The following is an 18,317-nucleotide window of genomic DNA, read 5'->3' on the forward strand; positions in this document are numbered from 1 at the left end:
TGTTACATTACTGCTTGAGTCATAACAACAACAATTTTGTTATTGTTTCTCACGTGGTGCAGGCTGGGCTCAAAACCACTGGGTACCTGAGAATGGCCTTGAATTTCAGATCTTCCTGCCTCTGCCTCCCAAGGCTGGGGTGAGAGAAGTATACCACCATGCTTGGCTTGAATCAGGTCTACTTTTATGGAATCCATTTCTTCAGGGTTTTTTTTTTGTTGTTGTTGTTTTGTTTTTGAGGGGGGGGTAGTTTGGTTTGGTTTTTAAAAGGAGGATCTTATATAGCCAAGATAAACTCAGATCCTCCTGCCTCGACCTTCCAAGGACTGGCATTATCACATGTTCCACCATCCCTAATGGATCCTATTTCTTAAAAGATTTCACCCCATTCGTGTTTGCTGTCTCCTTGGAGGCCTCCAAGCCACCCATATTAGTGTCTTTTTCAGTTGCTGTGATAAAACACAGTGGCCAAAAGCAAGATATGGAAGAGATTATTTTGGCTTTCCCCAGTTTCAGAAAGTAAGAGTCTACTGTGGCAGGGGAAGACATGGCCACAAGCAGCGGGCATTGGGGAAGACATGGCCACAAGCAGCGGACATTGGGGAAGACATGGCCACAAGCAGCAGGCATTGGGGAAGACATGGCCACAAGGAGAGGGCATAGGGGAAGACATGGCCACAAGCAGAGGGCATAGAGAAGACATGGCCACAAGCAGCAGGCATTGGGGAAGATATGGCCACAAGGAGAGGGCATAGGGGAAGACATGGCCACAAGCAGCGGGCATAGAGAAGACATGGCCACAAGCAGAGGGCATAGGGGAAGACATGGCCACAAGCAGCGGGCATAGGGGAAGAAATGGTCACAAACAGTGGGCATAGAGAAGACATGGCCACAAGCAGCGGGCATAGAGAAGACATGGCCACAAGCAGAGGGCATAGGGGAAGACATGGCCACAAGGAGAGGGCATAGGGGAAGACATGGTCACAAGCAGCGGGCATAGAGAAGACATGGCCACAAGCAGCAGGCATTGGGGAAGACATGGCTACAAGCAGAGGGCATAGGGGAAAGCATGGCCACAAGCAGCGGGCACATTGGCAGGAACTAAAAGCTGAGAGATCACATCTCTAGCCACAAACATAAAAGAGCAAGCTGGAAGTGAGACAGGCCATCACCTCTCAGAGCCCACCCCCAGTGATGTACTTCTCCAGCAAAGATGTACCCCCGGCCTGCCCCCCCCCCACTCTCCACCCTGCCCAAACAGCACTGATACCTGGAGACCAAGTGTTCAGATACCTGAGCCTGTAGGGGACATTTCTCATTCAAAACATTACACCACCTATGAATAGATACTGTCATTTACTGACTTGTTTACTTTGGTGTGTATACTTTGGTGTGTCCCCCTGTCGTGTTGTTCCTTGGAAGGTAAGTAAGTGCTCTATGCTGAGTGTTCTTGGTACTCTCAAATTCAGCTCAGTTGATGTCTTTCAATCCAGTGGTTGCTCCCTCTTCTTCTCCCCATGGTCTAAAGAGTGCACAGACCCTACAAGTTTGCATGGAGAGATGCAATGAACCTAAGAAGCCATGTCCTTCAGCTATTGTTGCCTCCATGCATTAGGCTACCATGTATTTAAAGTAGTGAAGATTCTTTCCAAGTTTAAAAGAGAGATGAGCTGAGACACATAGCAGGTAATCAATCTGGGCCTTTACTTATAGGTTTGTTTTGTAGTTAAGTCTCTCTCTCTGGAAGTATATGGACATGCATGTAGGTGCCCACAGAGGCTATAGGCATCTGATTCCCTAAAATTGGTGTTCCAGGCAGTTGTGTGCCACCCACATGGGTGCTGGGAACTGAACTCAGGTCCCCTGCAAGAGCAGTACTCACACTTGGCCTCTGAGCCATCTCTGCAGCCCCATCAGGTTCTTTAATGAAAGCCAGCTCCTGGAAGCAGGAAACCTGGAATGAGGTGGAGATCTTAGCAGCAGCCTGCAGCACAGAAAAAATTCTTGCATTTGCACCCTTTCAAGGGCAGTGGTTCTCAACCTGTAAGTTGCAACCCCTTCGGGAGTCACATATCCAATATCCTGCATATCAGATATTTATATTATGATTCATAATAGTAGTAAAATTACAGCTGTGAAGTAGCAAGGAAAATAACTTTATGGTTGAGGGTCACTAGAACATGAGGAACTGTATTATAGGGTTGCAGCAATTAGGAAGGTTGAGAACCACTACCTTAGAGGGTAGCGCTCCCTCTCACCCCTTCACCCTTCACCCCTATCCTCCACTCCCAAGCATAGAGAGAAAGGGTCTCAGCAAATTAGTGAAGGTACTAGACAAGATATCAGACATTAATGTAGGAAACTAATCCTACTGCCCTACCTACCTTGGATCTGTTACATATAGGAGCTTGGTCCCTTTGGGAAGGCACTAGATGGGATGAAGGGAGAGCTGATTAACCTAGGGCCAGCCTCTGAGAGCCAACTCCAGGACGAGCTTTGTTTACGGTTTGCAATACAGACTCTTGGAAGCATTACTTGGGTCATCCCATGACCACAGGGAGTTGGGATGTTAATATTACCTACTCCCCCGCTCTACCATATACTCAGAGCACGGTGAGATTTTGACTTGGATCTCTCTGTGCAGGGGAGTATACGGGCCTCACTCAAGGCCTCATCCTCAGGTTTGTTGACTGAGGAAAGAGATAAGTACATAGCTTGCCCTGTCCTGTCTGCTTTGAGGATGAAATTCTCACTTGACCCACATTGGTTTGGTTGCCCCATCCAGTGGTCACTCCAGAAAATCACATTTGCTTTACTTCAGACTAGATGCCCTGAGTTTTGTGCGTAACCTGTTGCTAGGCGACCTGTTGGGCACTGGTGGCAGGCCCATATTTCCCTGTTTCTCAAGGCAGCAGAGCAGACAGTCTAGGAGAGGTGGGGGGCTCCAGATCCACCCTGGGTCTTAACCCTAACTTTGGACACTGAGGGGCTAACAGCAATCAGGAGTGACCCAACAAGAGAGCCAGCTAGCTCTCTCTCCTGCTCTCCACTTTCCTTTTCTTGTTCTCTCCTTCTCTCCCTTCCCTCCTCCTCTTCACCCATCTCTTCCCTTCTTCCCTCTCTCCATTCCCCTCTCCTCTCCTGACCGCTTCTTCTGTACTTAGTGTTTATTCCCAGATCTGGGCTTCTGGGCGTGTCCTGGTTTGCAAGACCAGTGCGTTCTATTTATTTCCAGACCTGGGCTTCAGGGTGTGTCCCGCTTAACGAGGCCAGTGTGTTCTTACTCTCCTCTCTCCTCCGATGCGTCGAGCCAGCCGCTAAGGTGCTATTTTGGGAAAATATTAAGCTCTTGGAGACAGTGACCTCATCATTAGTCAGGCTTTAGACTCCACTAACTGGTGTGTAGTTTGATTGTGATAGTGCCCCTGCTGACACTTCCACGATGGAAATGCTAAGAGTGCCCATATTTCCTTTGACGTGGGCGTGAAAGACCTTAGGAAGTCAGTTTCTAATATACTGTCGCGGTGAAGCCACTGTAAACCAGCTGGTATCTCTGTGCTGCCAGATTTTGTAAGTCTTTGTGGGCCTCCATTTCCTTGACTGTGAAGTGAGTGTAATATCACTCCAAGATCTAAAAGGTTCTGGAGACTCCAAGAACCTAAGGCAGCCTTTAACCATTGAATCACTACACTGTGAATTGTTGTAGCACTGTTAAAAAGAATTGAAAGCCAAGGCCGTCACCAACCCCCCTCACCCTTACCCCAGCACCTTGAACTCCACAGTCAATTTGAGACAGAGTAGCAGAGCTGAACAGCAGGCCCCTGTCTCAAACACAAAATAAAATTTCAAAGGATTAAGCACTTTTTGAGTGAATAAGTCGGACCTGGATTTTTGGTAAGATGTCATGTTATAATTGAATGGGAGCTGACAGTTGACACAGCATCCTGTGAAACTATCTGTCAAGTCCCAGGGTTTGGCCTGAAACTGGAACATTTTGGGGTTTGTTTTTTCCCCCAATAAATCATCATATTTTAACAAATAACCTAACAGAAGCCAGAGTTCTCTGGAGAGTGTGGAAGTCTTATTACATTTAAAGATTCTGTATTACCGCTTCTTGCCAATATGGCATTGGTGCCAGGATGTTCTTTACAGTCTTATCAAGAATTTTATCAATGAGTGAAAGACAAAGACGCTGGTGAAACATGCCAAGGACCACAGGCTGGCAGATGTTACCAGGGAAGCAGTAGAGCAAAGCTTCCATGGGGGGTGGGCAGTTGTTGAAAGTTGGCTTTGTTTGTACCAAATGGGTATGCATACTAATCCCCTGAACACACGCACCCCCTTACCCATGGCCAGAAGAGTCTGTAGGGTTGTCAGCACACTTGTAACCATAGAGGCCAGAGAGAGAAAGGCTGCTGGCTGACATGATGCCCAGGAGCAGGCCTTGGCACGGGAACATGGATGTTGGACCTCAGCCAACCCTTCTAGCTGCTGCCCTGAATCAACAGCCCAAATGATTACCCCACATTTCTAGAGTTGATATGGAAACTCAGTGTGGACATGGAAAGGCCCACCATCACCTTTGAGTTGGCTCCAGTCGGTAACCCGGTAGCAAGGGTCACCCACAGGAAATGAGAAAAGGAGTTGCCCAGTTCAGCTATGTGTCTCAGCCCCAAAGCTGAACTTCTTCACTAGGTCCTACTTCCATGCCATGAGACCTAGGAACTAGGTCTCATGTAGCCCATTGCTGGCCTGGAACTCACTACTTCAATGAGAGTGACCTTGAACTCCTGCCCCTCCTGCCTTCACATTCCAAATGCTGAGATTGTGGGTGTGTGCTACTCTCCCCAGGTATGTGGTACTAGAGATCAAACCCACGGTCATCTAACAGAATGCCCTTTTGAATGGTTATTGGTAGAGCTAAGGCTTTGGAGCCATGGTGCCTTGTGCAGTGACAGGCAGGACATTTTGAAATTAATATTGTTTTCTAAAGTTAAGTAGATGCTGGTATGTCACAGTTCAGTTTTACCTAACTCTAGTCTGTACAATGTATCTGAGACAGTTGGAAAGGAAATTACCAATTCATGATCTGCCTGGTAGAACTGCAGCTTCGATTGAGCTGCCGTTATTTTGTTTTAGAAAGCTCCCCTGTAGGAAGAACACTCTGGTAGCTCATATTTAAGTTATTCAGACTCAATTAGGACCACTCATAAACCTGAACCAACATCCAGGAAAGAGAAAAGCGAACTCTGAGGAGAGATTACTCCGGCACCTAATATTGGATTGAAATGCTGCCCTTTGGAAGTACATCAGAACATTCTAGCTCTCTAGTGTGGTCAGGTCTACCAGCTGCTCAGTTGTGTTGTGACTGGGTTCTGAGGGTGGCAAAGAGCTACAAGAGATGAGGAGAGGAAGCAAATCTAAGAGGGGTGTGGGATCCTGGCAAGTTGGCACATCCTTTCTAGTAAATATTACATGATGGCAGGATTCCTTTCTGTGTGGTATAACTCATGGTTTCAATAATTAATGTCACCAGTACATTTCTCTGAGTGCTGGAGGTAAATAATTTACTGTAATTAACAAAGAGGCGGAAGATTATTAATTTATCAGGCTTAAAAAACAAAAATGGTCCAAGTGGAAAATAACCCCAGGGCCTCACATATTCTTCAAATTGTAATTTGTCCCCACAGCCCCTAGCCACCACCACCAAAAATATTAAGTAGCTTTGCATCTGGCCAGTCCCTGACCCTACCCTCACAGTTGGCTGCTGACATCTCTAACACCTGGTCTAAGTAGTTAGTAGATGTGGCCAGACTGAGGGCAAGTTTCTGACGTGGTTTATTGCTTGTCTAAGGTTAAGGTCCAGGTTCTGTCCAATTGTATTAGATTCTTTTTGTTGTTGGTTTGTGAAGTTTCTGTTAGGTGTATGTTCCTGAGTGTATATATCTGCACCAAGTAAACAGAGTCTGTGGAGGCCAGAAGAGGGTGTTGGATCCTCTGGAACTGGAGTTACAGATAGTCGTAAGCTGCTGTATGGGTGTTACAAACATGGATCCTCTGCAAGAACAGCCAGTGCTCTGAACCACTGAACCATCACCCTAGTCCCAGCACTAAATTCTTAATCTCTCAATCTCTCTCTCTCTCTCTCTCTCTCTCTCTCTCTCTCTCTCTCTCTCTCTCTCTCTCTCTCACACACACACACACACACACACACACACACAATGTCTTCTCTTTGTTGAAGGCAGTGATACCCCTTTCTCATTCATTTTTTTAATTTTCCTAGGACCTAGACAGTAACCTACATATAATTGCTCTACAGGTTATTTTTTAAATGTCAGAGCTGTTATGTTTTTTAAGGCTGAGGAGATAGTTCAATCATTAAAGGACTTGCCACACAAGTGTGAAGACATGATTCCTGGCCCCAGGTCCTGTAAAAAGTAAGGCTTGGCAGCATGCTATAATCCCAGTGCTGAGGAAGTTGAGACAAACGATCCCTAAGGCTTGCTGGCTAGCCAGCCTAACCAACTGGGAAACTCCAAGCCTGTGAGAGACCTTTTCTCTCCAAAACCAAGGTAAACAACTCTTGAAGTATGATACCCATCTCTCTCTCTCTCTCTCTCTCTCTCTCTCTCTCTCTCTCTCTCTCCTCTTGCTCTCTCTTTTCTCTCTCTCCTCTCTCTCTTCTATCTTTCTTTCTTTCTTTCTATCTATCTATCTATCTATCTATCTATCTATCTCTATCTCTCACATACCATGCACCTTCATGTACACACACAAAATAAATAGAGTCATTTGGGGTATATTTGCAAGTTCAGGGGTTTTTTGTTATTTGTTGGCTGGTTGGTTTAGTTTGTTTTGTTTTTTGAGGCACAGTGTCATGTAGCCTAGGCTAGACTACAAATCACTCAATATATAGCAAAAGATGACCTTGAGCTGCTGCCCATCCTCTAGAGTACCAGGATTCCAGATGCACACCCCCATGTCTGGTTTATTCTGTGCTGTGTATTGATCGAGCATAGGGCCTCCTGCACACTAGGCAATCACTCTGCCAACTGACCTACATCCCCGGTGAATTCTGATTGTATTGCCAAAGCCGCACAACAGAAGTCGAACACTAGGCTGTTATACAAGCTAGACTCGTTAGGAGAAAAAGCAGCCCCTGTGTATATATTGCACCCTGATTTTTCTTCCCAGGAACTGTTGCTGGTTGTATTTTTCTGGTTGTGCTTTTCGTATTTGCTTCTAGGTCTCCAAATAAGAAATGCGTGTTATTTCTTGGTAGATTTTCTCCATTGGGGAAATTAATTTATGGGTTCTGTCTGTATTTCATATGTAGACGTGTATTTCATATGGACAAAATAAGTTTTGGTTTTTGTTTTTTTAATATGGACTCTCATGTCACCCCCAGCTTATCTAGGTCATCTTGCTTTCTATCTCCCAGGTGCTAGGATTATAGGCAGATGCCACCCTACCCGGCTAGTATTTATATTTTTATACCTCTTAAAGAACTACCCTTGAAAGCCAGGGCTGTAGTGGTGCATGCCCTTAATCCCAGCACTCAGGAGGCAGAGGTGGGCAGATCTCTGTGAGTTCAAGGCCAGCCTGGTCTGTAGAGCTAGTTCCAGGACAGCCAGGGTTACAGAGAAACCCTGCCTCATAAATAAATAGATAGATAGATAGATAGATAGATAGATAGATAGATAAATGAGTGAATAAATGAGTGAATGAATAAAATAAGTAAGTAAATAAATAAGTAAGTAGGTAAGTAAGTAAGTAAAGAAAGGAAGAAAGAGAGAAAGAAAGAAAGAAAGAAAGAAAGAAAAGAAAGAAAGAAAGGTAAGTACTAGCCTTAAATGTATTGTTTTTTGTTTTTTGTTTTTTTGTAGAGCTGAGGATCGAACCCAGGACCTTGCACTTGCTAGGCAAGCACTCTACCGCTGAGCTAAATCCCCAGCCCCAAAAATGTATTGTTTATTAAACTTGAATTTCAGTTTTACTCTTTAAAAAAATTGCCTGGAATTTATATTTACTTCTTCTCTGTACATTCCAGTCATCCATCCCATAGGGCTTGCCCACATGGTCCAAATCTTTTCGGAGTGTGCCCCTGTGCTGCCAGTCTTTTCTACTGAGCCTGACTCTCTCAGAACCTTCTCACTTGCCAAGTGCCTTGAAGCCCTCTGCCCAAATCCACGCTTGCGCCTGCCATCATTTTGAAAGACCCTTGTTTGATCTTCTGTTAGATTCTATGCCTTCCTTTTTTTTTCTTTTTAAATTTTGATTTAGTCCTTCCTTCATTTGGCCGGAGTATGCTTTGTAGTATTACCCTCAGAGTCGATATGATTAATCCATTTTTTTAAGGTTTTTAAGTATCCAGACATACCTGTTTATGAACTTCATTTGCCTAGTCGGAGAGCTGCAAACTCATTTCCTCTTAGAACACTTGAGAGATTGCTCCTGTCATCTTTGCCATGTTTTTGCTGTTTGCAGTAGGGTGGAGGTGTGAAGTCTGTGGCCATCTCCGTCTCTGGGTTCTGGAATTTCATGCTGATGCACCCGAGTGGGCACAGTGGTGTCTTCCCTCTCCCACACTCCTTGGCACACCGTGAATCCTCTGAGAACACAGGCTTCCGATCGGGGAAGGGCCTGGAGTTCCCTTGTTGTCTGTTGTTACACTCTTTCTTCTTTAGAACTGTCTGTTGATCCATTCGTGGAGGAGGATTTGAAGCTCTTGTGGTGTTCTTTGATTTCTTACATTTTCTCCCCCTTTTAACTTAATACTCTGAGAGAGGAGAGAGAGAGAGAGAGAGAGAGAGAGAGAGAATATGAATGAGAATGTGTGTGTGTCCCATCTCTGTAGGAGCGCTGGCATTACAGATGCCTATACTACATCTGGCTTTTAATGTGGGTTCCAGAGGTTGAACCCAGCTCAGCAGGCTTGCATAGAAGTAAGTACTTTTCCTGCTGAGTTATCCTTTCTGCCCTGGGTGGCCACTTTAATTCGATCAAGTTTTTGTTGCAATGAGGCAAGTACGTTGGAGCCTCTGAATCTTCGTTTTGCAGCCCTGATGTGATCTTTGGGTCCATTTCCTTTGTAAGTTCTACGTCTTCATCCACTTTCTCATGAAACCGCTGACGAACTCTCACATGCTTGGTGGGATTTTTCTTGGTATGTTTTCATAGCCCCACCACTTAGCTCAAGTCTGTACAAGACTATAGCATGCTTGAGGCTACCCAGCTCTCCATCAGAACCTTCTTAGTTTTCCTCTTCTTCAGCAGCCATCTTTGTAGACACAAGCACCTATTTTATCTATGTTGACTATGGACAAGCATTCCCAATTCAGAAATGACAGGAAGTGAACCACTGGCTTCCAGATCATCCATTCTCAGGCATTTCAACTTGCCCTCTGCTACTTCCAAGTTTCTATATTTTCATCAAGCTTTCTTGGTGGGAGACTAGGCTGTTGTCAGCCACAGTGGCCCATGGGTGTTAAAGTCATCAGGATTGAATCTGTAATTTGAGAATGGGGAGAGATTTTAAAGTTGTAGGATTCTTTTGGACCAGAAGTGAGCTGCTGACAAGCATGCAAATTAATTTCTCAGTGTTTCCTTTACCATACAGATAGTGCCAGGGTGCTTTCTTAGGATTCCCACATGAAATATTTTGTTAGTACACTTATTTATTTATTTTTAAATGTTCTTCTATACAGACCCTAATGTAGACCTTATGAACAGGATTTGCAAATTCTTTATATTGAATGTTAGCTTCTCCAGGCTTGCAAGGAAATATAGATATATTTTGTATGTATAGAGAAAGCTGGTGTCTCATGTGGGTGGTTGATGTTGCTCTCTGTTTTATTTTTCAGCACCTGACATTCACAAGGGAGTTTGATTCAGATTCTCTCAGACACTATAGCTGGGCAGCAGACACCTTAGACAATGTGAACCTGGTTTCAAGCCCCGTGCATTCTGGGTAAGTGCCCGCATGTCATCTCTCCTTATTTCATTACACTCACATTGCATTTATTATTTAGCGTTATCCATGCATACTGAAAACCTCCATATCTGTGGATATATTCACCTATGAAATACATGCTCATTTGTGAGAGTGTGTGGTTTGCATTCGTAAATCATTTAATAAGTACTTTGGGGGACAAGTCTGTCTGTGTTTATTCCTAAAAGTAGAGTATCAGAAAAAATTGATTATTGATACAGCAAAATTTCCTGACCATTATGGTCTTCTAGAAATCTTTTAAAAATTTTTTTCAATGAAAAAGATTCAAAACCAAGTTATTTTTCTTAATTTTTTCCTGAAATGAGGCTTTTATATACATACATATATATATGATTTTTCTTCCCTATAAAAATATGAAGTACAGAGCTGGGAAATAGTTCAATCAGTAAAGTGCCACACAAGTATGAGGACCTAGGTTTGATTCCCCAGAACCCACATAAAAAAAGTTGGGCATGGTGGTTCCCATCTGTCATCCCAGGGAGGAAGAGACAGTGTAGGCAGGCAGATCACTGGTGTCTGCAGGCCCGCTGCCCTTGCCTGATGGCTGAGTTCCAAGTCAGTGAGAGATTCTGCCTCAAAAAACAAGGTAAACAAGGCCTGAGGAACAGCACCCTAAGTTGACCTCTAGTTTCCACATGTACATGTACACAGGAGCACCCCTGACCACATGTACATGTACACAGGAGCATGCCCGACCACATGGATGTACACACAGGAGCATGCTTAGCCACCTATGACCACATTCGTCTACACACACACAAATGTATACATATGTGCACACAAACATCAAATGTATTATTGACTCGCCTCACTCACTGCTCCAGTATCCCTGTAAGCAGCGCAGTCTGTTTTCAGTTCCCTCTCATTTGATATCAGCCCATTTTTAACTGATGATTTGTTTTGTGCGACTGTCATTTTCAAAAAGAAGCTCTAAACTTGGAAGCTTCCAATTGACTTTGGCACCTTCTACAATCCTGAAATAAAATTGCCAATGAAGTTATAATTAGAAAAAAAAAAAAAAAAGAATCTTGAAAGAAAATAAAGAAATCTCCTTTTAAAATGACACAATACCAATGCATGTACCCCCGAAGTGCTGCTAAGAACCAAATTAAAGGGTTCCTCTGTCCCTGTCTCACGGCAGAAAACTGAACAGTGACCTGCTGCAGTCAGTGAAATGGTCACCAGTGTGCTTTCAGATGCTGGATTCTTTAGTAGGTAATTCACTAATGAGATCACTGATCGCCATATAAATGGGAGGGAAAATATTTGCTAAGATAATAAATACTAGGCTAGTGATTGGATAAAACACTTGGGCAAATACCCACCCGATCCTAAATCCTGATGCAGCAGCAGCAACTATACTCTGAGCACCCCTAAAGAGATGGGGCAGAGTTGGAACCTCTGGAAGCCGGCTGGCCAGCTCACCTGACGTTTGCAACAGTGCACAGACCTGCTTCAAACAGGTGGAAACTGAGGACCCCCAGCTAAGACTGTCCTCTGACCTCTACATGTGCACTGTGGTACACACACACACACACACACACACACACACACACACACAGAGAGAGAGAGAGAGAGAGAGAGAGAGAGAGAGAGAGAGAGAGGAACCATACATATATGTTCTACACAAGCACAGCATGTACACACATTGAAATAATAAATGTATCAGGGTAGATTTCTTTAATTTCTCTCGAAGACAGACACGGACACAGCCAATGTCAGGACAGCCAGAGAAGTCCCACGTGGAGTTCAAAGCACTGATCCCCGGTCTGAGGACTGGGCTCTGCAGCAGCTAAGGCAAACGTGTACTACAGGCTGTCCCACAAATGCTCAGTGCCGTGGTTTCATTTTCTGAGTTTTTCCTTTTGCTTGTCATTGACATTGTCTGTTGCTTGCTTCTAATGACTGTACATTAATTTCTCCCATTTGCTTTCTAAATTATTTTGCAGCTACTCGTCTCCGCTGCCTCAGTATGACTCAAGGTGACAACCGTGTCCTCTGTGTCTTTTTCATTTATGTGGCATCCCTCAGTTAGATGGCGTCCGTGTCTGTACAATGTCCACACTTGTCACCCTGCCGTTTGCGAAACTAGACGCCGCCGCCTGGCAGTTATAGGGTCGTTCATGACACTCATGACGCAATCTGAACAGCAGCCACACGATAGAGATTTTGAAGGATCACCTTTGTGTGCTTCTCTTTGTTTCCACAACCCGTGTTGCATGTCGTTTGGGTTTTGCTCAGGTCTTGTAGAGAATGAGTTTGGAAAACAAATCACTGTGTTTCACACTCATGGCCTGCCTAACCCACTCACACCTTTCCTCCTTCTCTTAGCTCTGTGAAATTAAAGATTTTGGAACGATAAATGACTGCAAGCACCAACCATGTGCCATGTACTCTGTAGAGTGTCCAGGAGAAGGTTCTTCCAGATTGTCGTCCACATCCTCTTTTTCACTCCATTTATTCTGGTAGTCTTTGTAGCTGGCACAGTCTTAGATTGCCCCCCCAAAACCTCCCTATGCCACCTTCAGACCACACAGTTAACATCACCCTACATCTCTGTTTGCCCGTCCATTTGTTCGTCTTAGTAGCCAAATCTCACCTGTGCCATTTCTGAGCTCACAAAGCAAAATTTTGCTCATAGATTGATTCAGCTGACATTGGCCGTGTGTTGGCTATGTGTGGACTCTGCTGGGCCGCACAGGTCAGGTGGTGAATATGCCAACCCAATCTGAAATTCTGCCTGTATTGTTGAGGCTCAGCTATTGCCCGGGTGAACACTCCAGTGTGCATTTGCAGAAGCACAATCACGATTTCAAGCTCAGGGTTTGTGCTGAGTCCTACTTCATGCACCTTGTGATAACTGATCGTCACCACTAATTACAGAGAAAACTGAGACTTTTGTCATACTATCTTGTTATAGTGCCTTTGTTATTGAACGACATCAGCCGACGAGGCTCATGTGTGCATGCACACACTATATAATATATGTGTATCTAAGAAAATCCAGCACTTCAGAACACTTAGATAGGAGCTGCAGGCCATTCTGCATTGGACATCATTCATGTGAGAGCCTGAGTGGTGAATGGAAGCAGATAACCATTTTCTTTGAGGAGAGAGGGGAGACTTTTTTTATTGTCTCCTTATTTTCGAGACAGCTTTTCCCTCTCCTGACTTGAATATTCTAGAGGCAAAAGTCTCTCAAGATAGCATCATGGCAAGCACACAAAACAACAGAGAGAGGAAACTAGTTAAATCCAAACCCTAAGCAAGAGGTGAGGTGAGCAGTTGATAATGGAAACACACTCAGCTGAAGGGCTCTCTCCACCCCATTGGGGCTCTCTGTGGGAGATGGTAGGCCAGTTTGCTGAGGAAGTCTTCCTTGCCAGGAAACCCACAGCCGCATAGGAGCTTCGGACCTGTTGACAGGATATTAGTGCCATGCTTAGATAATTACATAGAAAAGAATTTTGATGGAGAGGATTATTTTCTTAATATTATAGGGAGCCATAGCGTTTGCTGAGGATCACTCTCTGGTGCTACTTGAATCACGTATATATTTCAGCTCTAAAAATCATCATGTAAGGATGTGTTTGTGTTGCCATCTGTCTATTGGTTTTGCGTTTACCAAAGTGCCCATCGCTGACAGAGAAGGCTTTCCACTGTGATCTATCTAGCGACACACCAGGAAACCATTTCCCTTACTAGCTTTGACATAAAGCCTCAGACACTCTCAGAAATAATGTTTTGGTTCTACTTCCATTACCACAGGGCATATTCAAATATAGGGGATTTTAATAGCTTTTTAGCCTCTATTGTTCAAATGGTTATTGAAAAGATTCAATCCCTTTCCATCAAAATCTTAGCAAATCTAGTCACCTGCTTTTATTTTTCTGTTTCATCGAGTAAAAATTGAGAGTGTTGGTATGAGTGAATTGTCCCTTTGTCTCACGAGTTGTGTGTTTTATACTATGCGGTGGAGTCTCGTCTTATGTGTCCTGGAGTGAGGTCCCATAAACAGGTTAGGGGAGAAACTAGATAGAATGACTGTCCCCTAACCCATCCTCAAAGGCTATAGAAAATGGTGGGTTGTTTTTTTGTTTTTTTTTTTTTTAATCTGTATCCCTTTCATAGATAATTTTAATTCCAATTGAAGAATATCACTGTTCCTTCTTTGTGCCTATGGTGACTTCCTTGCCTCCTGGGAGGGACCTTCCTCCCACCGAAACCCAGTTGTCTTTCCATCTTTGCCCTGAGTCTGAGTTCCGTGCATGTCTGATGTGACTCCACAGTAGCGACTTCCAACTGTTGTTTTAGAGAAGGCACAGCAGCTGCCTTTTCCTGCTGTACATTTTACATTGAGTTTCAAACTCTTTGCAGAGTTTACTTCTGTCCATGATGGCATCTGATCTTCCCCCCACAGGTTTCTGGTGAGCTTTATGGTGGACGCGAGAGGGGGCTCCATGAGAGGAAGCCGTCACCATGGGATGCGTATCATCATCCCTCCACGCAAGTGTACGGCCCCCACCCGCATCACCTGCCGCCTGGTAAAGAGACATAAACTGGCCAACCCACCCCCCATGGTGGAAGGAGAGGGATTAGCCAGTAGGCTGGTAGAAATGGGTCCTGCGGGGGCACAATTTTTAGGGTAAGTTTCTCCAGTTTTTACTTTGGCCGTCTCATCACGTCTTTGATTTTCCTTTAGTCCTTGCTAACTCAAGACATTAACTCTGAAAACGGCTTCATGGACCTCACTGGGGACTTGGGGTGTGGTGTCAAAGGTCACCAAGCTGCATAATAGGCTGTGGGTTCTTAACTCCGTTACTGGCCAAGGCACTTACTAACCAAGACGCATGCTTTCTGCCCCCACCCTCACCCCCCACGGGTGCGTTGGATCCCTGTGGCCACCCACGGAAGTCAAGGCACCATCCTTAGAAAATATTACAGGTGGAATGATAGCATAAATGGCTACCTTGCGGTAACTCTGAGAGACATAACCCACTGGGGTAGGGTATTTCACAGGAAGGAAAACTAAATGGTGCTTCATTGTCTGAGGTGGCACTTGGAAAGGCAGGCAGGCTCTGTCGTGATGGACAGTGTGTTCACAATCTCCCCTTCTTGTTTCTCTTCCTGCTGCATGGATGTTACTCAGTAAACTGCACCTTCCTACCCATCCTCCCCCTGTAAATGAGGGCGAGAGCTTGGTTAGCCGCATCCTGCAGCTTGGGCCTCAAGGAACAAAATTTATTGGGTAGGATCTTCATAGACAAGATCAGAATGTCTACAATTTTTTCCTTTCCATTTTCAATTTTTTTTTTCTGTCACACCCATGGTCGTCTTCTTGTCTTCAGTTTGTTCTTTTTCCAGTTTTTTTTTTTTTTTTTTTTTTACACTTTCAGTCGATGTGTGTCACTGAAAGAACACACCCATAGTGGCTTGACTTAGTGTGGCATTACCGCTACCTTGTGCTTTCGAAGCATGTGGGACTCACCGCAAGCATTCCGCTGACTTTGTGCATCCGTCGACCCACCTTTAATTTGAAATGTTTCTTCTCTGTGTACTTATTAGAGCTAGACCAACTGTCTCATTTTAACCAGTGTAAGAGAAGGTATTTGCAGGCTTTGGATCAATGTTGCCACAAATGCTGTGTGTGTGTGTGTGTGTGTGTGTGTGTGTGTGTGTGTGTCTGTGTGTGTGTCTGTGTGTGTCTGTGTGTGTAATTAGACTTCGAAAGCACTGATGGCACAGTGTAATCTTTATGGGCTTTGAGAAGTAAAAGAAACCAACCCATGAGTAAGATAACTGTGAATGTGTCAAGAACACAGGATGTTTAAAGAAATGGGGCTGGGAGCAGCCGGGATGTTCTGTTGAGTTGTCCAAAGTCTTTGGTCCTGTTTAAGATGAAATGTGTCATTGTTTGCTTGTCTGACTGTGTTTGCCTTGGCAGTTTGCATGAAAAGCCTGTTATGAATTGTCCTGCTTGGCTGTCCCCTTGGTCAAAGACCTTGCTCATACCTTCTCTCCAGCATTGTCGAGTGGCCTACACAAAGCCACAGAGACAGGATTGGGCACATTGACCTGCAAAGATTGTATCTTGTTCTCAAAAAATAATATGATACCTAATGTCTAAAGTATGGTTTAAAGTTATGGGCAATTTTTTAATAACACTGATAGGAATAATTGCTCTTATTTTTACTTGTTAAAGAATAAAGGCATTATAAAAATTTATAATGATTTTGGCTAAAAGTAAAATCATGATATTTCATCAGTCTTGTATTAAAATGAATGCTTTTATAAGTAGTCAGATACTCATGTTTATTTGTGGTTTTGATCTTTATGACAATCTCTCTTTATGCTCTGCCTACTCAAGCCTATAGTGTTACTACCATGTGTATAGAAACAGCTAGGTTAAGACAGGTTACCTACAACCTCTACAGAGAACAATGATACTGTCTATTAAGCATCACCTGATAAAGCTGCACAATCCAACTACATAAACTGTGTGTGATTGTGGGCTGCTGACTTCTCTCCATCCTTTTATCCATAATTCTGTAAAACTTAACAAAACAATTTCCTGTGACTGGATTGGCGATCTTCAATGCTCAGCCATTCTCTTTCCTTCATTGGTGAAAGGACACTGTCAAAAGTTAAAGCCTTCCTGTGACAATTTCAAGCTGACATGTGCTCTTCCAGAATGTTCCAGTATCCCCGGATAGGTGGTAGTCAGGTCAGGCAGTGAAGCTACCTGTCACCTATTCACAAATGGAACAATCAGAGAAACCGTTTTAACTGCAAAGCCATGCAAACTGTTGGAGGGACTAGATTATGACAATGTCTGCTTGATTCCTGAGAAGAAAAAAATAGAGAAATGTTCTTCATAATTGGAGTAAATTTCTTCATTAAAGAAATGACTGTGTCCTTTTAACTCATTAGCATCTTGTATTATATAATGTACCTATTATGTTTTTTACTTTTTAAAAAATGGACCAGCTTTCTTTCTTTAGGGCCTATTTTAGTCATGCTTAATTCCTTCACTCAAATTGCCTATTTATATGTGGTTCAATTCCGCCCCCCCCCCATTCAATTTAATGCCTAACACACAGTAGGCCTTCAAGAACTATTTGTGAATGAATGATGGCATGTTATTGGGCTTGAAATATTATTTACTGAGCGATGATTCTGCAGCTTTGAGACCCAACCCAAATGGCACCTCTGATTTCCAACTCAGTACTGTTAATGAGACTTTTTTTTTTTTTTATAATTCTACCATCAATACATTTAATTTGGTCCAAAAATCATGTGGCTTTTTGTTTTCTAGCCCTGTCATTGTGGAGATCCCTCATTTCGGGTCCATGAGAGGAAAGGAGAGGGAACTTATTGTTCTCCGCAGTGAAAATGGTGAGACCTGGAAAGAGCATCAGTTTGACAGCAAAAATGAAGACCTCACTGAGCTCCTGAACGGCATGGATGAAGGTAATGAAATGATGCCCCTTGATTCTGTGGGTGCGGACAGGCAGAATGCAAGGGACTGTGCAGAGTGAGTGACGTGCTGCTCGAACATTCCCTGATGCAGAATCCAGGGTCTTCCACATGTACTGCTGTTTCCCATGCCTAAGCTCCCAGCACCAGTACAGTTCAGACGGACAAACACCCTCATTGTTCTTTTGTTGTTTGACCAAATTCTTCAGTCTTTCCAAGACCCGAGAAGGCTTCTTTTAGTTAAAAGGTCCAATGGGAGTATATAGTATTTGCCTACAGCATGAGCATTTACAATATGTTTTTGGAATTTTCATTCCATTTACTCTTAACTTATTTCAACATCTTTCATGATTTTTTACTGTCTCTTGAGCCATAATTTTTCTTTTTAAATAACTGTCAAAACTTATTGGAGTCTGTGTGTTTTGATGTCTTATTCTTTGAGCCAATGAGGCTAGTGTGTGGCTGCTACAGGTCTCTTTCACATACATTCCTTTGGGGGTGGGTGTCTGGAGGTATTAAGATAGGATTTCACGTAGCCCAGGTGGTATCGGATGACCTTGAACACGTGATCCTCCTGCCTTTGATGTCTCAGAGCGAAGATTACAGTTGTGTGCTGCCCGTGCCTGGTTCACACTCCTTGAGGTTTTTTGATGCTTAGAATTGTATCAGTTTTTCTTAGTAAATGTTGGGTACCAACCGGCTTGAAGAGTACACTTGTAATGCAGCTTTCCTTGAGATGTGACACAAGGCAAGTTAGAGAACTGGCTGGTGAAATGGTGCTGTGGAAAGGCATCCCAGCTAACTGTGACAGCGACTTTTCCTCCTACTT

The 18,317-nt window shown here is 43.8% G+C and overlaps 1 protein-coding gene across 10 annotated transcripts in view; it reads left to right on the forward strand.

Annotated features, from left to right (window-relative positions):
- The window catches only part of Ank3 (ankyrin 3), a 310,708-nt gene that overhangs the window by 232,970 nt on the left and 59,421 nt on the right, over positions 1 to 18,317 (forward strand). For 9 of the 10 annotated variants that reach the window (XM_036167577.1, XM_036167580.1, XM_036167581.1 and 6 more), the window contains 3 exons: positions 9,864 to 9,970; positions 14,433 to 14,657; positions 17,328 to 17,482. In XM_036167577.1, coding sequence (XP_036023470.1) covers positions 9,864 to 9,970; positions 14,433 to 14,657; positions 17,328 to 17,482 — 487 coding nt within the window. Of the gene's footprint in view, positions 1 to 9,863; positions 9,971 to 11,961; positions 11,995 to 14,432; positions 14,658 to 15,161; positions 15,261 to 17,327; positions 17,483 to 18,317 lie in introns of all 10 variants that reach the window. The other variant, XM_036167578.1, reaches the window with a different exon arrangement.

This window comes from Onychomys torridus, chromosome 18 (genome assembly GCF_903995425.1).
Source record: "Onychomys torridus chromosome 18, mOncTor1.1, whole genome shotgun sequence".
NCBI lineage: Eukaryota > Metazoa > Chordata > Mammalia > Rodentia > Cricetidae > Onychomys > Onychomys torridus.